Source organism: Camellia sinensis, chromosome 11 (assembly GCF_055761805.1).
Source record: "Camellia sinensis isolate YWXY chromosome 11, ASM5576180v1, whole genome shotgun sequence".
Lineage (NCBI taxonomy): Eukaryota > Viridiplantae > Streptophyta > Magnoliopsida > Ericales > Theaceae > Camellia > Camellia sinensis.
Genome location: NC_138971.1, coordinates 71034968 through 71060948, shown reverse-complemented (window position 1 = coordinate 71060948; position 25981 = coordinate 71034968). Strand labels below are relative to the sequence as shown.

The window sequence follows — 25981 nt, the reverse complement described above, 5'->3', positions numbered from 1 at the left end:
ATGAAAACATTGAATTCATGTACGCTCTCTTTTCTTGTTTTGCTTTACTTTTTTTTTTTTTTTTTTCTTTCTTTTGGTTTACTTTTTTTTTCAATGTAATTTTTTTTTTATTTTTTTTTACTAAGAGTTATTACCTTTCATATAAGTAGGAGATTTGTGAAATGAGACTATTAACTACAGGGGTGAGAATGTAATCTTCAGAACGTCAAAGGTGAAATATAATTAGTCCAAACCTCATGGGGTGTCAGTGTAATTTAGAGGTGCAACTCGGGCGGGCTCAAACCGAGCAACCCGAGCCCAGCTCGAGTTTTTTTAGGGCTTGGGCAACTATATCTCGTAATCTGGACGGGCTTGGACAGATTTTTGGGCTTGGGCAGAACCAATGGCCAACTTGAACAACCCGAACCCGAATTGAATTTAATATATTATATAATATATAATATATATAATTTAATAAATTATATAATATATATAAATTAAGTACAAGCATTAGTCTTAATTTTTATTTTTATTTATTTATTTGGTTAGTCTTCCACCGTTAGATTATAATCTTTTATCTCTACCCTTCGATTAAATCTAAAGAAACCCTATCTATCTACCTTATCTCTCTCTCACAACAGACTCATTTGATTTTTTCTTCAACTTTGAAGAACTTTGAAGAACTGCGGAGGCGAAGCCCTATCTTGCGTTGCAACCTCTCTTTCTTCTCCTTCTCAATACAGAAGATGAAGAAGTTCACAGGTATTTCGTATTCGATTTCTCAGAGTATCCACTTGAAATTGCTCTTTATGCTCTCCGTTTTGTTAGTGTATGAATATCTGTATCTTAGGGTTTTCTTTTAAAAGCTAAATATTTTCATAAACACGAGCAATGGAGGTAGTTGGTGTATCAGATTCTAGTAGTATGTATATTATATTGCCTTAATTCTGCAAATGTCACATTGATTGATGTAGCTGTTTTTGAGTAAAGAAATTTGTAGTGTGCTTCGTTTGACTGAATGTATCTGTAGTTGACATGGTTCTTTGGAAGTTTATAATCTGTACTCTGGTGCTAGATTTGAATTAGCTCCACAAACCTTGTCCCAGCTATTTTGGTTCAGTCGCAAAGTTGACTGTTTTAGCCAAACTAGGACTTTAAATGCGATTTAGAGTGAATTGGAAATCTGAATTTGCATTTGTGGGTTTTCAAATAGCACCTCCCAGTTGTTATTTCAAATCCACAGATTGGGGGTTTCAAAACAAATCTACCTACATGTTTCTGGACTCGGGCAATTCGGGCAATTCGGGCTAACCCGAGTTCAAAATACAAAGCTTGGTTCAGGCTTGGGCAGCAATGCTCGGGTTCATGGTCGGGCTTGGGCACCAAATACAATTCGGGCCGGGCCTGGGCAAACTCCAAACCCGACCGAACCCGTCCGAGTTGCACCCCTAGTGTAATTTACTATTTTTGAAAATATTAATTGCAATAATTATATTTTTTGCGTATAAATTTTAAAAAATGATAAAATAAAAAATTTATGTTATTTTAATTATTAATTTTTGAAAAAAATATTTTAAAATAATGAAAAATACAACAGGTACTAAAATTTTGAGAGGACGGAGTAATTCTTTGAATCCCAGCCGTCGATGCATGTTACCTCCTCTTTTGCACCTCTCTCGAAGTCCATCACACAGCAGCAGCACAACATCTCTCTCGCCTCTGTCGTGAAAATATTTTTACATCATTTTTCCGAAAATGGCGTACCTTTAAAAATTTCGTAAATCAATTTCTGCAACGTTGACTGTTACTTACTACTTTTTCAATGCATTTAACATTTTTAAATAAATATCTTAACTCACTAAAACGCCATGAATGACACTTTATTGAATCAAAGTTTCTCTTTTTGGCAATAAATTCTTTTAGTTTCAAGTGTTAACCAAAAATTGCATCGAAACAAACGGAACCTTAAAAACACCCACAAAGAATTTTATTTTTTCAATTTTTTAAGGAAAAAGTTAATTTTACAAAAATAAAAATTAAAAAATATTTTTAAAATTGTTTTCTCTCTCAAAAAAATAAAATCATATATGGCAATTTTTTATTTTTTTCACCAAATTTCCTTTGATCATTTTAAAATAAAAATAAATTCTAAAAATCACACCGAACAGAGTCAATTATCCTATTTACACATAAATTAATCACAATTGGACACAGCCCCTTCACACATGCGTGTGAAATTCATAAAAACATAAGACCCACTTCTCTCTCTCTCTCTCTCTCCCTCTCTCTCTCGTTCTCACAATCCCTCTCTGTTCTTTGTGATCTTAAGAGGTAGATCATCCAAATCGCTGCGAATTTTGAGTAAGTTTCTGTCTTTTATTGATTCAATTCATTGCAAGGTAGCTGATTTTTTAATTCAAGGTCTGTTTGTTTCTGAGGAAAATATATTCCCGGAAAATTTTCACCTCTCGTACTCAATTGACATAGATGGTGTCTTTGAAAGAAAGTTTCTTTGTAGATGGATTGAAGATACATAGCAAATTTTGGAATTTTGTTTTGTCTTTCTCATTAATTCATGGCACAACATTGAATGTGAAACCCTAAAGATCGGATGTGTATATGTTAAAAATATGGTGATTGGTTGGGCTATTCATGTAAAACTTGTCGTTTGGCTTGGTAATGCTTGTGGGTCTTATATAATTTGAGGTTATTAGGGCTTATACGAGTCCAACTTTGTGTTTTTGTTTGCACCAATCTCATATGATAATTCTTTGAGGTCTTATAAATCTATATTTTCTTGATTTGCTAAGCTTTATTTTCCCTCTCTGTCTCATAATGTTTTTGCTCAATTCATTTTTTGTTTTTGCTTGGAAATTTGTGGTTCCTAGGAATTTGAATGTATTTACTCTGTTTGGTTGGTGGGAGCAAGATAGAACTCCAACTTTCGATTGTGATTTATATTTTCATATGCTTTTCTGAACACAATATCTGGAATTCTTTGGTAAATTTTGTAAGTGGAATTTCGTATGGGCGGGGAAAGTCACTGTAGTTTTAAAAAATTGAAAAATGCAAGAAGAAAAATTCAAAGTTTTTCAATCATAAAGTTCAGAGTTAGTGACTAAATAAGATGGAAACCTCTCCACTAGGCCTAGCAAGATTGTGTTTTACTATCTGATCAATTTAAAATTGTGTTGAGTTTATGCGGTCCATTAAAAATCAGAACAACATACAGAATTGAAAGTTTGGATGTGGGAGTTGCCCAAACTATGATCACAATCCACAGAATAAAAAACTAATCTGCGGAAAATAAAATAAAGCAATTAAACCAACTACCACAGGTCTGTTACAAAAAAAAAAAAAAACCAACTACCACAGGAACTCACAGATTTACATGGAAACCTTGAAGAAAACTATCTCTGCGGTAAAACGGCGGGCACCTTGCTAGCAAGTCAATCCATCATTTTTTTGAGTAGGTAAGGAGTCTCGGACTTGAGTATATTTGAGGAATGTGACCTAAACCGTTACAATTTTCCCTAGAGAGTGACAAGTCAATCCACTATAATAAGCGATATTACATGACTTGTAAATCGATTTATACCTAATCCCAGACACGCTGCTTCTATCCATGAACACTCGTTTGATCTCCACTCCAGTAGTGGCTCCAACCTACCCTTAAGTTTTGGCTATAGAAATTGCCATCCTAAAACTGGTAAACATGTCTATATCTTACAATATTTTCATTTCCTTGGTCTTTTCCTGCAATCAAACGGGGGTTAGGGGTTATTACGATCTTGTCAACAATGGAAAGATACTTGTTTCTGATAGCTCAAGTTCAACCTTTTCTAAGAAATCATCTCAACAAAAGCCTCCTTTTGCCTTGCTTTTGATTCAATTTATTTCCGACGTTGAGCCCATTTTATTTTTTTCCACTACAATGCTATTATTGTCTACGTTCATGTTACAACTTCGTAATCACTACTGGCACCTCCAATCGTGCAACACACGATGCCTTGCTACTAGTATATATATCTAGTCGTGACGGAGTCTCTTAACTATGTGTTTTTTCTTCCCTGATAACAGGAATACATAATTTCAGTTGAAGTCATCAACCTAATTTGAAGACATTGTTGGATTTGAGTTGGGCATATTATTCTTAAAGATGAAGAAGATGATAGCTCTAGGGTTTGAGGGGTCAGCCAATAAGATTGGTGTTGGGGTTGTGACCCTTGATGGCTCAATTTTATCAAACCCAAGACACACCTATGTTACCCCACCAGGGCAGGGATTCCTTCCCCGAGAAACTGCCCAACACCATCTCCAACACATCCTGCCGCTTATCAAATCTGCTCTCAAGACTGCGCAGATAACCCCAAATGACATTGACTGTCTTTGTTACACTAAAGGACCAGGCATGGGTGCGCCATTACAGGTTGCCGCTGTTGCTGTTCGGGTTCTTTCACAGCTTTGGAAGAAACCCATTGTTGCAGTAAATCATTGTGTTGCTCATATTGAGATGGGAAGGGTTGTCACTGGAGCAGATGACCCTGTTGTGCTATATGTGAGTGGTGGGAACACACAGGTGATTGCATATAGCGAGGGGCGGTATCGGATTTTTGGTGAGACTATAGATATTGCTGTTGGGAATTGCTTGGACCGGTTTGCGAGGGTTCTAACTCTGTCTAATGATCCAAGCCCTGGGTACAACATTGAGCAGGTATGCAATTGGAAGCAAGTTTCCTTCACCTATATCAGTGGTAGATTGACACAGAGACTGACCATTAATAGTCATATCTTTTATAGGTTATTGTGTTGAAATGTCTTCAAACTTGAGGAAGACAAAAAAATAAATTGAGCTGCTATTTGTTGTTTTACTTGTTTAACTGTAGAAGTTTGCTGATTTTTTTTTTCATAGATCAGTTCTCTGCCGATTGGTTGAGAAAACTTTATTTCTTACTTTGATTTAGTTTTGCATTGTGTTCTAAGAAGCACGAACACAGATATGTGACACAGCATGGATACGCATGGACACGCATGGACATGCCGACACGTCAATTTTTCAAAAATGTAGGACACAATACGTGGAAGACATGCACGAAATATATAAGTGTATATATTTATTATATGTCATATATATGAACTAGAAAGGCACGGTCAACAATTTTTTTGGTATCACATATGTTATGGAATTCAATTGTAATAATTTAATTCAAAATAATAATATTATTTCAATTTATAACTTCATAGATAAGAAGTTGAAATTGTTTTTACACATTGAACTGATAAAAATATTCATAAATCTCAAATAACAAACTTCAAAAATAAAGTCCAAATAATGAATTCTATATTTCAGTGTAACATAAGCAAAAGAGTAATCAATTTCAGCTTTAAAAAAAACACTCCTAGCTTTTTAAAAAAAAAAGAGATTAATCATCCGGTTTAGAATGAAAGAGCCAACTATCAACACACATAGAAAAACAACACAATTCCAACATTTGTAAGGTGGATTAGTCACCTGCAACAAAATCACTCCAATGCTTGAATTCACTTAAAAAAATCAATTTAAAAAAATCGTAATAGGAAAAATCGTATTACCTTTGAAAAACAGAGAAACCAATAACTATGAATTAACAGGAATTGAACATATGATCAAGCACCTTTCAATTTAGTTCCCAAGTCTCTTGATTAGTGTATATCATGACTTGTGAGTTCACATGTTGCTGCTTAATGAATATGGATATGAATTGTATTGGAAAAAAAAATGAATATGAATTGCTAAGTATAACTCTTCTTTCTTTTCTTTTTTCAATTCAGCACGAAGAATTTAACAATTTAGATAATACTTGAAAACAAATGAAAATAAATAATTACATCTCATTGGGAATCCCATTACATGTAGGCTTATGGAAAAAAGCTTTTTGCCCAATTAATTATTATACAACAATTTACTCAAAATTCTCACTATCATTGTTTTTCTTCAATATACTCGTCATAACAAAAGAATGCGTAATAAGAAACCCAATAAAAAAATCTAAATTCAAAGATGTTACCTTCTGCAATATGATGGACAATTGCCACTTTTATACGCTTGAAATTTGAAGGAAAAAACAAATTTAAAAGTCAAAGTCAAAATATATCACTCTAATCGAGTGCCAAGGATTCACAAAAAACAAAACAACTACATGAGATCAAACAATTTATGTGTAATAAATTTTTATATTACAAGTTATTAGGTAGTGCCTAATGAAATGATTAGAAGGCTTTTTTAAATTCAACAATTAGAAGGTTTAACCATAAAGTGAAAATTACTACCACCACCTCAATAAGATAAAAAAATTGGAATGATTGAAGAGATCGTACTTGAGTGCTCAAAGTTGTGATTTAAAACATTCCCTACAAAAATCATGCACGTTGTGTAAAAAAAACTTGATTGTGTTTCTTTTTTTTTTTAAAACTTGGAGTGCCATAGGCACAGGTGGTTCTTTTACAATGAAATGTGGTTATTTTACGATGAAATCATGAAACTGTCCTATTTATACTCAAAAGACAGTATAATTTGATTGTACTATTACCCAATGCTGTCAATTTAACTGAATTGAATCAATCTGACAAAGACACGAGTTATTGCACATTGTTTTTCTATGCGTTTTGTTAGTTTCTTTAGACCAAGAATCAAACTATGTAATTCAAGCAATTAATCAAAACTACACAATAATATAAAATTCTAAACATGTCAATGTCAATAATATAAAATTTAAACTAAAGATGCACTGTTTTATGTCAATATCAATAACCTGAGGGGACAGTTGGGACACGTGGCTGTCTGGTTCCTAAGGAAGTTGGGGTTAACGAAGGGGCTCTGATGTTCGACAGAGAGAATGTCAACGAAGAGGGGAGGTCAAGCGTTGGGCATGAGTGTAATGAACATGGGCCTATTGTTCTGGGCTCCAGATCTCGAAAGGCCATTTTAGGTGAAGATGGGCTGTTGGATGAGCTTCGGCCCAGGTCAGGTTTGGGCCTTTCTCTTGCACCAATTGCAGACCAGGTTCGTGAAGAGGAGAATTTTGATTTGGGCCTTATGAGCTCTAGTCATTTGGGTCAAGAAGTGAAGCATGTGCATGATAGCCCGCTGGGTAACAAACAACCAAGTTATATGTTGAATCATGATGGGCTGAAATCAGTCCAAATGGGTATTTCTATTACTGGTTCGAATCTAAGGCTTTGTCGGGTGAAGGAGACGATGGGTGTGCTCGATAGGGTGAATGATTGTATACAAACAGCGACCCAGGTGGACGATAGGGATGAAGGTAACGACAGTCGGCGACAGAAGGATGTGGAGATTGGGGCTGATCAGGTTCCGACTACGCTGGTTGGGTTAAACCCAAACGAAATTCAACTGGGTTTGGCCGATGTGGTCGATTGCTCCACAGGTCAGCTTCTTCGGATTGAGCGACCCACTGATGTTAATGATTTGGCTGAAGATGAGGACTTAGCGATCGAATTTTTACCTGATGTTGACAGAATGATTCATGAAGTGGAAGGGGGCATCTGCGATCCACAAGGGGTGCTCCAAGCATTGGAAGAATATGGCTCTCAAGATAGTTCTGATGAATCTTTGGGTCCAAATGAGGAAGCTGAGGATTATTCGGAGGAGGAGAGGGCTGATGATTTCGACTTGAATCTCACTGGGTTATATCATGAAGAGGAGGTACCAGTTTCTTCTTGTATTAAGCACACTAGGGATCTGAGGGTGAGGCAGTCTTCAATTCTTGTGAACAGGTTAGTGACTCTATTGACAGGGACAACATGAATTCTTCACTTCATCCTCATATTCAGAGTCCTCATTCTGTTTCAGTTAGGGGGGCGGGGGAGGAAGGGGAGTCAGTATTGGGTCCTTGTTTCTTACAAGCTTCCAGAAAGGTTTCTAACAAGAATGATAATTTGCCTTTGTTACATGAGAATAGGACCTCTACCAGTGGCAGTTTGAACCCACGGCTAAATAATATGGACACTAATAGGACTGATCTTTGGAGGGAGAAGTCTCCTAATCATAGGTTTCAAAGGAACACTGTTAGTGGCAACGATGGTTCTGAGTCTGAAAGGTGGTTGAGGGAAATGAGTAAGTATGTGTCTTTTCCTTTGGAGGAGGATGATGTCCCTCATTTTACACTGTTACTTGAGACTCTTGGGTTGGCACTGGTCAGGAATACTGGGAAGAAGTCTCGGGCTAAGAGGGTGGGGATTCCATCTGGGGGGGATGGAAATCGAAGCGGTGCGGGATTAAGGAAAGGGTTGAGGGAATTAAGAAAGCTTGCAAGTGGCATCAATTATGAGGGGCGGGGAAAAGAGGTAAGGAGTGATGATGGTTCCCGATGAAGATCTTTAGTTGGAATGTTCGAGGACTACGGTCTCGTAGGAAAAGGGCGGTAGTTAAAGAGGTTTTGAAAATTCAACAACCAGATGTAGTTATATTTCAAGAGACAGAGTGTGAGGAGTGTGATATGGTTTTTATTAGAAGTGTTTGGGGGACTCGATTTAGGAGATAGACTGTACTTTCTTCTAGGGGAAGATTAGGGGAGTGTTGATTATGTGGGATGAGAGAGTTGTAGTGGAGTGTGAGGTAGTTGTTGGGGTATTTTCTTTGTCTATTAGGTTCAGGAATAGGGATAATAAGGAATGGTGGGTGACAGGGGTGTATGGTCCTAATAGATCAGGGGGATCGACGGGAGTGGTGGGATGAGTTGGTGGGATTATTTGGGCTTTGTTCTCCTTATTGGTGTGTGGGTGGGGATTTTAATGTGGTTAGGCAAGTTTTCGAAAAATTAAATGGGGTTTCTACAAATAGGAGTATGCGGGACTTTGATTCTTTCATCAGGGAGTGTGAGTTGATTGATCTTCCTCTGAGTAATGTGCGATTCACATGGTCTAATCTGCAGGAAAATCAGGTGTGCTGTAGGTTAGATAGGTTTCTTCATACTTTGGGGTGAGAGGGTTGTTTCCAGATGTAAGGCAAGAGGTAGGGCCCAGAGTGGTGTCAAATCATTGTCCTGTGATTCTAGAGAGCTGTTATGTTAAATGGGATCCAACCCCATTTAGGTTCGAGAATATGTGGTTGGAAAATCGTGCTTTCAAGGCATTCTTTAAGAAATGGTGGGAAAATGCTCGTGTCCATGGGTGGGAGGGTTTTAAGTTTATGCGAAGGTTGAGAGGAGTCAAGGAAAATCTTAAAATTTGGAAACGCGAAGTTTTTGGGGATACGGGTGAGATGAAAGCAGAACTAGTTCGGGAGATTGGGGATTTAGATGTGAAGGAGGCTAGGGAGGGCTTATCTCAAACGTTAAGGTATAGGAGGTCAATGCTAAGAATGAAGTTGGAAGAGATCATTTTTAGTGAGCAAATTTTTTAGGGTCAAAGTGCTAAGTTGAAATGGGCTAGAGAGGGTGATACCAACTCTAGATTTTATCGTAGAGTTGCGCCGGGGAAGCGGAAGAAGAGTTTTATTAAGAATTTGGAAGTGGCTTCAGATGAAGTCGTGTGTAAGGAGGAGCTTATTGTCAAGGAAATTTTTAATTTTTATTCAAATCTATACTCTGATGGGGGTGTGGATCGTCCAGGGATTGAAGGCATTAATTGGGTCCCAGTGGATTTAGCGTCTGCTAGTTGGCTGGAAAGACTCTTCAACGAAGATGAGGTGAGACAGGCTGTATTTGAGTACGACAGAGACAAGGAAGACAAGGCTCCTGGCCCAGATGGTTTTTCAATGGCAGTATTTTAGGATTGTTGGGAAATTGTAAAAAGGGATCTTATGAGGGTTTTTTTCTGAGTTTTTTGAGAGTGGGCAGGTTAATTTGTGCACCAATGCATCCTTCATTTGTCTAATTCCCAGGAGGGGGAAAGTCAATTAAGATTGGGGATTTTAGACCCATTAGCTTGGTCATATCTCTTTATAAGATTTTAGCTAAAGTGCTTTCTAGAAGGCTAAGAGTTGTCCTGGAGGGAACTATTTCTTCGGCACAAGGTGCATTTGTGCAGGGTTGGCAGATTTTGGATGTAGTTTTAGTGGCTAACGAGGTTGTGGAGGAGTATAGGGGGGACTATGTAAGGAGGGTATTGTATTTAAGGTAGATTTTGAGAAGGCATATGACCATGTTGATTGGGGTTTTGTGGATTTTGTTTTGGAAAGGAAGGGGTTTGGTGTTAGGTGGAGGAAATGGATTTGGGGGTGTTTGTCGTCATGCAATATGGCAATTATTGTGAATGGCAAGGCCGGAGATTTTTTCCAAGCATCCAGGGGTCTTAAGACAGGGTGATTCTTTATCACCATTTTTGTTTATTTTAGTTGCTGATGTGTTGGGTAGGATTATTGATTTAGCAAAGGATAAGGGTGTCATTGAAGGGTTTGTGGTGGGAAGGGATGGGATAGGTGCGACTCACTTACAATTTGCGGATGATAGTATTTTCTTGTCATTAAAGGACGAAAGTAAGGTGGGGAGTCTGTTGAAGATTCTAAGAATTTTTGAAATAGTGTCGGGCCTCAAGGTCAATCTTAGTAAAAGCAGTGTTGTGGGTATTAATTTGGCCGATAGTCATGTGCATAGGGTGGCGGCCATGTTGGGATGTTCAATTGATTTCTTTCCCCTCAAATATCTAGGGCTTCCGTTGGGAGGAGATCCTAGATTGGTGTCTTTTTGGGAACCTATTCTTGTCAAAATTAGGAAAAGATTGGAGGGATGGAAGCGAGCTTTGTTGTCTAAGGGAGGGAGGTATACGTTGGTACAATCCATATTAGGATCTGTTCCTATTTATTTCCTGTCCCTTTTCAAAGTTCCGGTTAGCATTGCAAGAAAGATTGAGAAATTGATGAGGGATTTTCTCTGGGAAGGGTGTGAGGAGGGTAAAGGAGTTCATTTGGTTAGGTGGGAGACTGTTTCTCTTTCTAGGGCAAAAGGTGGCTTGCCTATAGGAAACATCGTTGCTTGGAATATTGCTTTATTGGGCAAATGGTTGTGGAGATTTTCTCTTGAAAGTGAGTCGTTATGGTGTTCAATTATTAAAAGCAAGTATGGAATTCAATCCAACGGTAGGGATTCTAATGTGGTTAATAGAGGCAATGGTCGTTCTCCGTGGAAATCCATTTCTCGTTTGTATCGTCTTGTGTCTAATTGTCTTTCATTCAAAGTGGGGAATGGGAAGAATGTTCGGTTTTGGGAGGATGTTTGGATAGGGGATATTTCGTTTGCTAGATCTTTTCTCCTTCTTTACAGGTTGGCTCGTTCTCCAAATGTGTCTATAGCGTCGGTGGCTTGCTCGTCTATGGCACCCATATCCTGGAATTTTGATCTCATTAGAAACTTGAATGGTAGGGAGGCGGGGGAATTGGCTTCTTTGTTGGTTGTGCTCGAGGGGGTTTCTCTTTCTTCGTCTTTCGATAGTAGGGTGTGGAATCTTGTCTCTTCTGGGGTCTTTTCATGCAAATCCTTTTTTGATAAGATTATTGATAATCCCTCGGTTCCCTTGTTCCCTTTTCATAAGAAACTTTGGAAGGCGGGTGTCTCTCATAAAGTGAAGTTTTTCATTTGGTCTTGGCTCAAAAGGGTGTTACAACTAACGATGTTCTTCAGAGGAGAAGGGCTAATCACTCTCTATGACCCCAATGGTGTGTGATGTGCAAGAGTAATTTGGAGGTAGCGGATCATCTTTTTCTTCATTGCCCGGTTGCTACAGTATTATGGCAGCGTCTTTTCAAGTTATGTGATGTGCAGTGGGTTGCTCCACGAGATTGCATGCATATGCTTCTTATTCGGTTTGACGGGTTTGGGAGTACAAAGAACGCCAAAACAATGTGGTTAGCCATTGTTTTTGCTATTTTCTGGGTTATATGGTTGAAGAGAAATGTTCAAATTTTTGAAAACAAGGAAGTAAGTGTAGAGGCTTTGTGGGATAGGGCTGAATATTTGGCCTCTTTTTGGGCATTTGTATCTCCTCCTTTTAAAGGAGTCCCTTTGTTTTTGATCTCTAGGGATTGGGCTGCTGTTTGCCATTCTTAGAGTTTAGAGTTTTGCGATTGGTTTTGCTTTTTCTTCTTTTTTTCTCTCCTTGTAAGAGGACTTCTTGTCCTCTCTCTTTCCCGTTTTAATAAAAAAAATTTGTTATTCAAAAAAAATATATATAATACCAAGAATAAAAAGAGATTAGATTCCGCAATAAACATAGGTAAATCATTACACTATGAAAAAAATAGAGATTGAAAGTAGACTAACAAATAGAAGGCTTCTCTGTCAAACCAACAGATAATGATGAAATTATAAACAACTAATTAGAGGATTCTATGTAAATAAGAAGACTTTTGTTAATGAGATTAATCAAAGATTGAACAGGATGATACTACAAATCCAAATAATTAAGTTATGAAATTCAAAATCAATTAACTGAAGAAAAAAAAATTCAAATATCTATCATTAACACAAAGAAGCCATGAATTTGAATCTTAGTAAATAAAAACTCCGATTCAACTTCTACAAGTCTAAAACAAATTAACTCATGAATTTACCTTTTATATCAATAACTCATACCAATTAAACAATATCAATAACTCAATAAACCAAAATTTTATAGATATTGAATTTACATTTGGTTTATTGAATTTACTGTCTTGCTTACATTGTTAAATTTTTGAATTCCATGGAAATTGAATACATTTGTACCCAATTAAACAAAACCAAAATTTTAACTGAGATAGGGGGTAGTGGGAGTGAGTGGGAATCATTCCATTATGAATCTTCAGCCTAAACAAAATCCAAACACTTGTGGGCTGAACTGGTGGTGTATGATGAGATTGCAAATATACATTAAATATTGAGGGAAAAAACAAAGGTTGCACATTGTTTTCCTGTGCATTTTGTTAGTTTCTTTGGACCAAGAATCAATTCATCTAATTCAAGCGATCAATCAAAATCACACATAATAATATAAAATTCTAAACCTGTCAATATCAATAATATAAAATTTAAGCTAGAGATGCACTATTCATGTCAATATCAATAACCTACGAATCAATAATACCAAGAACAAAAAGAGATTAGATTCCACAATAAACATAGTTAAATCATTACACTATGAAAAAAATAGAATTTGAAAGTAGACTAACAAATAGAAGGTTTCTTTGTTAAACAAAGTATTGATTCTATTCACAGATAAATTCAGCACTGACAAAGTATCCTAATTTCTTAAATTTTGGGCTGAAGTAGAATATCATGAGGAATGAACAAATATAGTCATATTGAAGAAACAAATGTAGTCATGAGAGCCAACCTATTGAGCATTGAGAAACTGATGATTAAGGTGAAAGAGGGAGGATTTCTCTGAGGCGTTTATTTTTAATCTCAGGCGTGTTTGAGATGTGAGAGAGTTAGTGGCAGATGAAAGGGCTAAATTTGCACCATCCAAAGTGGATAACACATTGATGTCAACCATTGAAATGTCCTTGTACAATATTTTCAAACTCTGCCTTGTTTTCAAACTCAACCATTGGATTGAATCAATTTGATGGTGCATATTTTGACAAATAGACAAAAGTCCCGTAAAAAATAAAATAGAGCTTCCTTGTTATATAGATTTTATATACAATTCAACTTTTGTGCTTCTTGTTCTATTGTGAGTTTGGTCAGCGAGCAGTAGATATTGGTGAATTAGTGCAAGGTTCAATTAATTGTTAGTTCTTGCTCGATAAAGGTAATAGAAGCTTTATCTGTCTTTTTTTTTGATGTTTCTCCTATATATTTAGTCTACCTTCATCTTATTTGATTAGTTCTTATCATATTTTAAAAATGTGTTTAACTACGGGCTTTTATTATATCTTCATCTCTCTGTTTTTGTTTTTCTATATTTTAGCAATGCACTGCATTGATATTACATGATTGATGTGTAGTTTTAGATTTTTTGGGTAAGTTGATATTATGTCTTTGAGATTCATTACAGCTCTCATTTATGAAGGTTCTCTCTGGGATTTTGGTTTGCTATTTTATGCTTATTTTTCGTTTTGGAGATATTCTAAATTTTTTTTGATAGCCTTTAGCTCCTGTCAGGCTGTTATGTGCTATTTTTTCACAAACAGAATGTTCTTGAAATGATGCAATAAATAAATGTTTTCTCCTTGATTTGCGTTTTTTATTTTTTCCCCCCTTCATCAGCTTGCGAAGAAAGGAGAAAAGTTTATAGACCTTCCCTATGTCGTCAAAGGAATGGATGTTTCGTTTAGTGGAATACTGAGTTATCTTGAAGGTACTGCTGAGGAAAAGCTACAAAATAATGAATGCACCCCTGCAGATTTGTGCTATTCCCTTCAGGTAATCATTTGGAATGCTTCCAATATTTAAAAAAAAAAAAAAATATTTTGTGGTGATAAAAAGGTTTTGTAGTTGGTAATTTGGTATGGCTGTTTCTTGTAAATTGCAAGTATTAGTTAAATATTTACACGATCTAGTTGTGGCTCAATTTCTGCATTCAATTTACATTGTTTTAGGAAACTGTGTTTCCGATGCTTGTGGAGATTACAGAACGGGCAATGGCACACTGTGACAAGAAAGATGTTCTCATTGTTGGTGGTGTGGGCTGCAATGAGCGCTTGCAAGAGATGATGAGAATCATGTGCTCCGAGAGGGGTGGAAGGTTGTTTGCAACTGATGACAGGTACTGTATTGATAATGGGGCAATGATTGCGTATACTGGTCTCCTAGCTTATGCTAATGGGATGTCAACTCCGCTGGAGGAATCGACATTCACACAGCGGTTCAGAACTGATGAAGTACTGGCAATCTGGAGAGAAAAAATGGAATTGTCAAATGGTCTCATGGAAAAAAGTGTCTAATTACCTATATGTTTCAAGGTATGTGTTTTCTATTCTTTTCCCATCTTTTTTCGGCAAGATCATGGATTAGTTGCTTCCTAATTTATAGAAGGTATGAGGCCCTTCAGCAAATGATAAACAGGCAAGCTGTGGACAATCCATGGCCAATTTAATATCTCAAGGCAATTTGCTTTCTCTACCTATCTGCATGGAAGTCCCTGTGTATCCAACCGGGCAAGCTTCTGCCCATGAAATTTGGAGAGCTTCTATTTCCACACGCTAATTTTTCTCAGTGCATACACTTTTTTGGTTCGGATATCAACTTCCGAACAAAATTACATGGTTCGAAATCATTTAGTTTCATTTTGAAATTGATTTATGGAAGAAAATTGGCGTGTGAATTGAGAGAAAGTGGTATGTGGAAATAGTAGCTCCTAGAATCAGCTTCTTGCATTGCTTGTAGAAGCATGAATTGTGGGAACTAGGCTGGATCAGGGTTGGGATTTCGCATTCTGAAATGCCTGGGTTTTCATGTTAGGAAGTTTGGGAGTTAAGGTAGGTTGAAACCGTATATGTAGTTATATAGAACAGTGTTATTCTGTAAAGAAATGTGTTCCCATGTATACTTCAGTACTCATTGAAAGGTTTTTAAGACCCATCAAAGTGCGAGGCCTGAAATTGATATGAGAAAGTAGTTGATATTTTGAGAATTTTTTTTTGATAATGTTATATAAATATTTGTAATGAAACTAATGCTAAGAGGAATAAGTTATGTTTTTTCCAAGTAGTAGTACTGTAGTAGTTATACAACATCCATTCTTCCTTATCAGGGAATTATGAATGTTGGTCCAATTTTAATTTTCTTTAGTATTCTATTTTTAGTATGTGAATCCTCTTGTTATTTAGATGTTTCCTTTCCTTGCTCTATTTCTCTACTATTTCTTGTCCTATTTGTTTTCTATTTTAAATTTTAAACCATGAACTTATGAGTAATGAGTAGAGAGGTCTCAATCGCTTGGTTGGGCAAGATGGCCAGGTAACCGTTTCTCTAGTGGTGAGGGGACTAGGTATTGCATGGAGTCATTTTGTGGATATGGTTTCTTAGTTCTTCAAATCAAGTGTCGTCTCTTCATTTCAAACAATCCTAGTATATCTTATGTGACCTTGTGGGATATCAGTTTAGGCATTTGGATTCCCAAGGGGTTTCGGAATAAAAGGAAGTTTGTTGGCATGTGGCTTTGGATATTTTGGTCACGTAATGCATATTAGTGGTTGAGTTGGCTTCCGTAGACTCAAGAGGTCTGGCATGTGTACACCTTACCATGAGGCATATCCTCTTGACCTTATGTACTGAAAGATTTGTCCCGTTCACATTTACCAATAGGCAATGACAACCAAGTTTAAGAATGGGGGCACAAGGATTTGTAATTCTAGTTTTGGTTTTCAATTTATTTGGTTTTCTAATTTGCCAGACCTTAAAATATATTATCAATAAATACAGATAAAAGATGAACAACCAAATATGGTGATTGGTTGGGCTATTCATGTAAAACTTGTCGTTTGGCTTGGTAATGCTTGTGGGTCTTATATAATTTGAGGTTATTAGGGTTTATACGAGTCCAACTTTGTGTTTTTGTTTGCACCAATCTCATATGATAATTCTTTGAGGTCTTATAAATCTATATTTTCTTGATTTGCTAAGCTTTATTTTCCCTCTCTGTCTCATAATGTTTTTGCTCAATTCATTTTTTGTTTTTGCTTGGAAATTTGTGGTTCCTAGGAATTTGAATGTATTTACTCTGTCTGGTTGGTGGGAGCAAGATAGAACTCCAACTTTCGATTGTGATTTATATTTTCATATGCTTTTCTGAACACAATATCTGGAATTTTTTGGTAAATTTTGTAAGTGGAATTTCGTATGGGCGGGGAAAGTCACTGTAGTTTTAAAAAATTGAAAAATGCAAGAAGAAAAATTCAAAGTTTTTCAATCATAAAGTTCAGTGTTAGTGACTGAATAGGATGGAAACCTCTCCACTAGGCCTAGCAAGATTGTGTTTTATTATCTGATCAATTTAAAATTGTGTTGAGTTTATGCGGTCCATTAAAAATCAAAACAACATAAAGAATTGAAAGTTTGGATGCACTAACATAAAGAACTGGGGGAAACCTGGGTAAGCTCATGCAAAGTTTCTTTTAAGGCCAGTATCTTCTGTGAAGATGCACTAAATAAAATACAAGCAACAAACAAGTCAAGAAGCTACTCTATGTAAAAAAAATTAAAATAAATAACAATAATAATAATCTATGAGAGAAAAACTTATACTATTTAATAACCTCCTAATTTGTCATTATCTGAAATTCCCAAGTGTTAAATAATCTCATGTTGAATGGCAAGGAGGAATTAAATTCTTTGTTTAATCTAGGTTTGCTCTTCAATTGTAATAACGTCAATCAATATTGTTGGCCTATATTTGTATTGCATCTTACTTTCTTGTGCATCTTGTTTTACAGAATGAACGCAATAAAATTCGGGAACTGTCCCAACAGCTGGCCATTGAGAAAAAGCGAGCTGCAACATATAAAAGGCACTTGGAGATGGTCTTTGAGCACATTGAAGAGCACAATCAGAGTCTCTCAAAGAAGATCCAAGGCATAGTAGACAGTGTAAGGGAGATGGAGTCCAAAGAACAATAAGTCATTGATAGTTTTCTACATTATTTAGGTTTTTGTTTTCAATTTTATTTTTGTATGGTAAACAAAACAAGGAAAAAAGCATGGGAAAGGCTATTGGATAAGGTGTACATTACTATGATCATGGTTTTGATTTTACTATTTTTCCAGCTTTGTTCTGGCTTTTGTTAGAGTGGAATCTCTGTATAATTATACTCTTTTTAGGTAAATAGGTGGTAAATTTATATTCAATTGAGCTGATCCCGGTAGATTTTGAGAAGGCATATGACCATGTTGATTGGGGTTTTGTGGATTTTTTCATATGCCTAATCAACATGGTCATATGCCTTCTCAAAATCCCCAAAACCCTTATCCACATGGTCATATGCCTTCTCAAAATCTACCTTAAATATAATACCCTCCTTACATAGTCCCCTCTATACTCCTCCAGAACCTCGTTAGCCACTAAAACTACATCCAAAATCTGCCGACCCTGCACGAATGCACCTTGTGCCGAAGAAATAGTTCCCTCCCGGACAACTCTTAGCCTTCTAGAAAGTCCTTTAGCTAAAATCTTATAAAGAGATGTGACCAAGCTAATGGGTCTAAAATCTCCAATCTTAATTGACTTCTCCTTCCTGGGAATTAGACAAATGAAGGATGCATTGGTGCACAAATTAACCTGTCGACTCTAAAAAAACTCAGAAAAAAACCCTCATAAGATCCATTTTTATAATTTTCTAACAATCCTAAAATACTGCCATTGAAAAACCATCTGGGCCAGGAGCCTTGTCTCTGTCGTACTCAAATACAGCCTGTCTCACCTCATCTTCATCGAAGAGTCTTTCCAGCTAACTAGCAGACGCTAAATCCACTGGGACCCAATTAATGCCTTCAATCCCTGGACGATCCACACCCCCATCAGAGTATAGATTTGATTAAAAATTAAAAATTTCCTTGACAATAAGCTCCTCCTTACACACGACTTCACCTGAAGCCACTTCCAAATTCTTAATAAAACTCTCCTTCCGCTTCCCAGCGCAACTCTACGATAAAATCTAGAGTTGGCATCACCCTCTCTAGCCCATTTCAACTTTGCTCTTTGACCCTAAAAAATTTGTTCCCTAAAAATGATCTCCTCCAACTTCATTCTTAGCATTGACCTCCTATACCTTAACGTTTGAGATAAGCCCTCCCCGGCCTCCTTCACATCTAATTCCCCAATCTCCCGAACTAGTTCTGCTTTCATCTCACCCGTATCCCCAAAAACTTCACGTTTCCAAATTTTAAGATTTTCCTTGACTCCTCTCAACCTTCGCATAAACTTAAAACCCTCCCACCTATGGACATGAGCATTTTCCCACCATTCCTTAAAGAATGCCTTGAAAGCACGATTTTCCAACCACATATTCTCGAACCTGAATGGGGTTGGACCCCATTTAAAATAACAGCTCTCTAGAATCACAGGACAATGATCTGACACCACTCTGGGCCCTACCTCTTGCCTTACATCCGGAAACAACTCCTCTCACCCCAAAGTATGAAGAAACCTATCCAACCTACAACACACCCGATTTTCCTGCAGATTAGACCATGTGAATCGCACATTACTCAGAGGAAGATCAATCAACTCACACTCCCTGATTAAAGAATCAAAGTCCCGCATACTCCTATTTGTAGAAACCCCATTTAATTTTTCGAAAACTTGCCTAACCACATTAAAATCCCCACCCACACACCAATAAGGAGAACAAAGCCCAAATAATCCCACCAACTCATCCCACCACTCCCGTCGATCCCCCTGATCTATTAGGACCATGCACCCCTGTCAACCACCATTCCTTATTATCCCTATTCCTGAACCTAATAGACAAAGAAAATACCCCAACAACTACCTCACACTCCACTACAACTCTCTCATCCCACATAAGCAACACTCCCCTGATCTTCCCCTAGAAGGCAGTACAGCCCATCTCCTAAATTGAGTTCCCCAAACACTTCTAATAAAAATCCTATCACACTCCTCATACTTTGTCTCTTGAAATATAACTATATCTGGTTGTTGAATTTTCAAAACCTCTTTAACTACCGCCCTTTTCCTACGAGACCGTAGTCCTCAAACATTCCAACTAAAGATCTTCATCGGGAACCATCATCACTCCTTACCTCTTTTCCCCGCCCCTCATAATTGATGCCACTTGCAAGGTTTCTTAATTCCCTCAACCCTTTCCTTAATCCCGCACCGCTTTGATTTCCATCCCCCCAGATAGAATCCCCACCCTCTTAGCCCGAGACTTCTTTCCAGTATTCCTGCCCAGTGCCAACCCAAGAGTCTCAAGTAACTGTGTAAAATGAGGGACATCCTCCTCCTCCAAAGGAAAAGACACATACTTACTCATTTCCCTCAACCACCTTTCAGACTCAGAACCATCGTTGCCACTAACAGTGTTCCTTTGAAACCTATGATTAGGAGACTTCTCCCTCGAAAGATCAGTCCTATTAGTGTCCATATTATTTAGCTGTGGGTTCAAACTGCCACTGGTAGAGGTCCTATTCTCATGTAACAAAGGCAAATTATCATTCTTGTTAGAAACCTTTCTGGAAGCTTGTAAGAAACAAGGACCCAATACTGACTCCCCTTCCTCCCTCGCCCCTCTAATTGACACAGAATGAGGACTCTGAATATGAGGATGAAGTGAAGAATTCATGTTGTCCCTGTCAATAGAGTCACTAACCTGTTCACAAGAATTGAAGACTGCCTCACCCTCAGATCCCCAGTGTGCTTAATACAAGAAGAAACTGGTACCTCCTCTTCATGATATAACCCAGTGAGATTCAAGTCGAAATCCTCAGCCCTCTCCTCCTTCGAATAATCCTCAGCTTCCTCATTTGGACCCAAAGATTCATCAGAACTATCTTGAGAGCCATATTCTTCCAATGCTTGGAGCACCCCTTGTGGATCGCAGATGCCCCCTTCCACTTCATGAATCATTCTATCAACATCAGGTAAAAATTCGATCGCTAAGTCCTCATCTTCAGCCAAATCATTAACATCAGTGGGTCGCTCAATCCGAAGAAGCTGACCTGTGGAGCAATCGACCACATCGGCCAAACCCAGTTGAATTTTGTTTGGGTTTAACCCAACCAGCGTAGTCGGAACCTGATCAGCCCCAATCTCCACATCCTGCTGTCGTCGACTGTCGTTACCTTCATCCCTATCGTCCACCTGGGTCGCTGTCTGTATACAATCATTCACCCTATTGAGAACACCCATCGTCTCCTTTACCTGACAAAGCCCTAGATCCGAACCAGTAATAGAAATACCCATTTGGACTGATTTCAGCCCATCATGATTCAACATATAACTTGGTTGTTTGTTACCCAGCGGGCTATCATTCACATGCTTCACTTCTTGACCCAAATGACTAGAGCTCATAAGGCCCAAATCAAAATTCTCCTCTTCACGAACCTGGTTTGCAATTGGTGCAAGAGAAAGGCCCAAACCTGACCTGGGCCGAAGCTCATCCAACAGCCCATCTTCACCTAAAATGGCCTTTCGAGATCTGGAGCCCAGAACAATAGGCCCATGTTCATTACACTCATGCCCAACGCTTGACCTCCCCTCTTCATTGACATTCTCTCTGTCGAACATCAGAGCCCCTTCGTTAACCCCAACTTCCTTAGGAACCAGACAGCCACGTGTCCCAACTGCCCCCTCAGGTTATTGATATTGACATAAAACAGTGCATCTTTAGTTTAAATTTTATATTATTGATATTGACATGTTTAGAATTTTATATTATTGTATGGTTTTGATTAATTGCTTGAATTAGATAGTTTGATTCTTGGTCTAAAGAAACTAACAAAACGCATAGAAAAACAATGTGCAATAACTCGTGTCTTTGTCAGATTGATTCAATTCAGTTAAATTGACAACATTGGGTAATAGTAAAATCAACTTATACTGTCTTTTGAGTATAAATAGGACAGTTTCATGATTTCATCGTAAAATAACCACATTTCATTGTAAAAGAACCACATGTGCCTATGGCACTCCATGTTTTTTTAAAAAAAGTAACACAATCAAGTTTTTTTTACACAACGTGCATGATTTTTGTAGGGAATGTTTTAAATCACAACTTTGAGCACTCAAGTACGATCTCTTCAATCATTCCATTTTTTTTTTATCTTATTGAGGTGGTGGTAGTAATTTTCACTTTATGGTTAAGCCTTCTAATTGTTGGATTTAAAAAAGCCTTCTAATCATTTCATTAGGCACTACCTAATAAATTGTAATATAAAAATTTATTACACATAAATTGTTTGATCTCATTTAGTTGTTTTGTTTTTTGTGAATCATTGTCACTCGATTAGAGTGATATATTTTGACTTTGACTTTTAAATTTGTTTTTTCCTTCAAATTTCAAGCGTATAAAAGTGGCAATTGTCCATGATATTGCAGAAGGTAACATCTTTGTATTTAGATTTTTTTATTGGGTTTCTCACTACGCATTCTTTTATTATGACGAGTATATTGAAGAAAAACAATGATAGTGAGAATTTTGAGTAAATTGTTGTATAATAATTAATTGGGCAAAGCTTTTTTCCATGAGCCTGCATGTAATGGGATTCCAAATGAGATGTAATTATTTATTTTCATTTGTTTTCATGTATTATCTAAATTGTTAAATTCTTCGTGCTGAATTGAAAAAAGAAAAGAAAGAAGAGTTATACTTAGCAATTCATATTCATTTTTTTTTCCCAATACAATTCATATTCATATTCATTAAGCAGCAACATGTGCACTCACAAGTCATGATATACACTAATCAAGAGACTTGGGAACTAAATTGAAAGGTGCTTGATCATATGTTCAATTCCCGTTAATTCATAGTTATTGGTTTCTCTGTTTTTCAAAGGTAATATGATTTTTCCTATTACGATTTTTTTAAATTGATTTTTTTAAGTGAATTCAAGCATTGGAGTGATTTTGTTGCAGGTGACTAATCCACCTTACAAATGCTGGAATTGTGTTGTTTTTCTATGTGTGTTGATAGTTGGCTCTTTCATTCTAAACCAGATGATTAATCTCTTTTTTGTTTTAACAGCTAGGAGTGTTTTTTTTAAAGCTGAAATTGATTACTCTTTTGCTTATGCTACACTGAAATATAAAATTCATTATTTGGACTTTATTTTTGAAGTTTGTTATTTGAGATTTATGAATAACTTTATCAGTTCAATGTGTAAAAACAATTTCAACTTCTTACCTATGAAGTTATAAATTGAAACAATATTATTAATTTGAATTAAATTATTACAATTGAATTCCATAACATATGTGATACCAAAAAAATTGTTGACTGTGCCTTTCTAGTTCATATATATGACATATAATAAATATATACACTTATATATTTCGTGCATGTCTTCCACGTATTGTGTTCTACATTTTTGAAAAATTGACGTGTCGGCATGTCCATGCGTATCCATGCCGTGTCACATATCTGTGTTCGTGCTTCTTAGAACACAATGCAAAACTAAATCAAAGTAAGAAATAAAGTTTTCTCAACCAATCGACAGAGAACTGATCTATAAAAAAAAAAAAAATCAGCAAACTTCTACAGTTAAACAAGTAAAACAACAAATAGCAGCTCAATTTATTTTTTTGTCTTCCTCAAGTTTGAAGACATTTCAACACAATAACCTATAAAAGATATGACTATTAATGGTCAGTCTCTGTGTCAATCTACCACTGATATAGGTGAAGGAAACTTGCTTCCAATTGCATACCTGCTCAATGTTGTACCCAGGGCTTGGATCATTAGACAGAGTTAGAACCCTCGCAAACCGGTCCAAGCAATTCCCAACAGCAATATCTATAGTCTCACCAAAAATCCGATACCGCCCCTCGCTATATGCAATCACCTGTGTGTTCCCACCACTTACATATAGCACAACAGGGTCATCTGCTCCAGTGACAACCCTTCCCATCTCAATATGAGCAACACAATGATTTACTGCAACAATGGGTTTCTTCCAAAGCTGTGAAAGAACCCGAACAGAAACAGCGGCAACCTGTAATGGCGCACCCATGCCTGGTCCTTTAGTGTAACAAAGACAGTCAATGTCATTTGGGGTTATCTGCGCAGTCTTGAGAGCAGATTTGATAAGCGGCAGGATGTGTTGGAGATGGTGTTGGGCAGTTTCTCGGGGAAGGAATCCCTGCCCTGGTGGGGTAACATAGGTGTGTCTTGGGTTTGATAAAATTGAGCCATCAAGGGTCACAACCCCAACACCAATTTTATTGGCTGACCCCTCAAACCCTAGAGCTATCATCTTCTTCATTTTTAAGAATAATATGCCCGACTCAAATCCAACAATGTTTTCAAATTAGGTTGATGACTTCAACTGAAATTATGTATTCCTGTTATCTGGGAAGAAAAAACACATAGTTAAGAGACTCCGTCACGACTAGATATCTATACTAGTAGCAAGGCATCGTGTGTTGCACGATTGGAGGTGCCAGTAGTGATTATGAAGTTGTAACATGAACGTAGACAATAATAGCATTGTAGTGGAAAAAAATAAAATGGGCTCAATGTCGGAAATAAATTGAATCAAAAGCAAGGCGAAAGGAGGCTTTTGTTGAGATGATTTTTTAGAAAAGGTTGAACTTCAATTTGTCAACATCAATTGTCAATTAAAAGATTGAAATGTTTTTTTCCCTTGTTTTTGAGAGGACTCCATTTTTTGAGTCAAATGAATGGTTTTATTTAAACTCAAACCCATTTCTCCAATTTAAAAATACTATACCTTTTTTTTAATGATTATTTATTAGATTGACTCCAAAATAGTAAATAAAAATTTTAGACTATCTCAAATAGAAAACAAAGACTATATTGACCCCTAAATCCTATTTTACATAGTTTTTATTCAATTGAATTGGGTGACTTTGTTTTTATTCAACTGAATAGGGTGACTTAAATTATTTAAATCAAAAGCTTGTTTTTTATTTATTTTATGTTACTAGATTGACTTCAAAACAGTAAATGAAAATTTTAGTATCTCAAATAGAAAACAAAAAAACTATATTGAACGCAAAATCCTATTTTACATATTTTTTTATTGAAAAGGATTGGGTTACTAAAATTATTTAAACATGTCATGGTACCCCTTAATGGAAATAGCAAGTTCTTCATTCTTGCACGAGATATATGTTCCAAGGTAGGCAGAGTTGCCAGTTATTCTGAACCTGCCTCCAAGAGATGATTCTGAATCTAACTTCTTCAATTAGATTAAGAATTGTTTAATTTCTTTTCCTTTTCTAATTAAAGACTCTGTTGTTCATCTAAAGAAAGCTTATCCACTAGTTTTTTTATTATCTAATTTGTGAACAAGCTAATTCTAAAAGGAAAATTATTTGAATCATGTGGCAATGGCATTTTTATAATTAACCAAAAATATCAAAACCGAACGGAAGGTTTCGGTTTTCATTATTCAAAAACTATATCCAACTGTTTGTTGTATAATTGATTGGTTTGGTTTGGTCTGGTTGGTTTTTTCAATAGACAATAAAAACTAAACTTACCAAAAACAAAACAAATATCAACAGTTGAATCAAAACATGAACAACATCTAGAAACAATGATACACTGATTTTTGCTTAATATATTCGTGAGGATAAGTCTGGGGAAATTTTACGAACAAAATTGAGCTTAGGGTTTCAAAAAATTAAGGCTTTTCTAAAAACTTTGGTTTTTAAAGAAATTAGGGTTTAAAAAATTATGGGTTTTATTCAGGTAAGGCCTTGAGGGAATCAATGAGTGGATGTGGAGGGTGGACTTACTGTAGTCGACAGAGATGGAGAGAGACAATCACTTCCCGAGAGCTTGAGCTTGAGGCTGATATGGATGTGGAATGTGAACTCACTGTAATCGCCGGCGAGTGCGAGTGAGAGTGAAAGTGACGCCGAGAGCTTGAGGGTTAGGGTTTCTAGGATGAGGGTGGAGAAGAGAGTGTTGGCGGGGTTAGGGTTAGGGTTAGGGTGAAGTTTGACGACAGAGGCGAGAGAGATGCTGTGCTGATGCTGTGTGATGGACTTCGAGAGAGGTGCGAAAGAGGAGGTAAGATGCATCGACGGCTGGGATTCAAAGAGTTACTCCGTCCTCTCAAAATTTTACTACCTGTTGTATTTTTCATTATCTTAAAATATTTTTTTCAAAAATTAATAATTAAAATAACATAAATTTTTTATTTTATCATTTTTTAAAATTTATACACAAAAAGTATAATTATGGCAATTAATATTTTCAAAAAGAGTAAATTACACTAACACCCCATGAGGTTTGGACTAATTATATTTCACCTTTGACGTTCTGAAAATTACATTCTCACCCCTGTAGTTAATAGTCTCATTTCACAATTCTCCTACTTATATAAAAGGTAATAACTCAAAGGTAATAACAGTCACCGTTGAGTCAATCTTTAAAA

At 36.6% G+C, this 25981-nt stretch overlaps 2 protein-coding genes across 2 annotated transcripts in view; one reads left to right on the top strand and one right to left on the bottom strand.

Moving 5' to 3' along the window:
• LOC114319945 (uncharacterized) overlaps positions 1 to 23913 on the bottom strand; it is an 80435-nt gene extending 56522 nt beyond the window's left edge. The window contains exon 1 of the mRNA XM_082894067.1: positions 23282 to 23913. Within this exon, the coding sequence (XP_082750193.1) occupies positions 23282 to 23836 (555 nt within the window). The 5' untranslated portion in view covers positions 23837 to 23913. The remainder of the gene's footprint in view (positions 1 to 23281) is intronic.
• LOC114263814 (uncharacterized) lies at positions 546 to 17682 on the top strand. Its single transcript, XM_082894065.1, has 5 exons — positions 546 to 741; positions 4060 to 4693; positions 14166 to 14321; positions 14498 to 14860; positions 17333 to 17682. Exons 2-4 carry the CDS (start codon positions 4139 to 4141, stop codon positions 14840 to 14842), a joined length of 1056 nt encoding a protein of 351 aa, XP_082750191.1. The 5' UTR covers positions 546 to 741; positions 4060 to 4138; the 3' UTR covers positions 14843 to 14860; positions 17333 to 17682.
• Positions 23914 to 25981: the final 2068 nt, after the last annotated feature.

Excerpts from the sequence above, each read along its gene's own strand:
- LOC114263814 (XM_082894065.1), top strand. The coding sequence starts at position 4,139 with ATGAAGAAGATGATAGCTCTAGGGTTTGAGGGGTCAGCCAATAAGATT. Across the intron at positions 4,694-14,165 it reads CTGGGTACAACATTGAGCAG|CTTGCGAAGAAAGGAGAAAA; the intron begins GTATGCAATTGG and ends CCCCTTCATCAG. Across the intron at positions 14,322-14,497 it reads ATTTGTGCTATTCCCTTCAG|GAAACTGTGTTTCCGATGCT; the intron begins GTAATCATTTGG and ends ACATTGTTTTAG.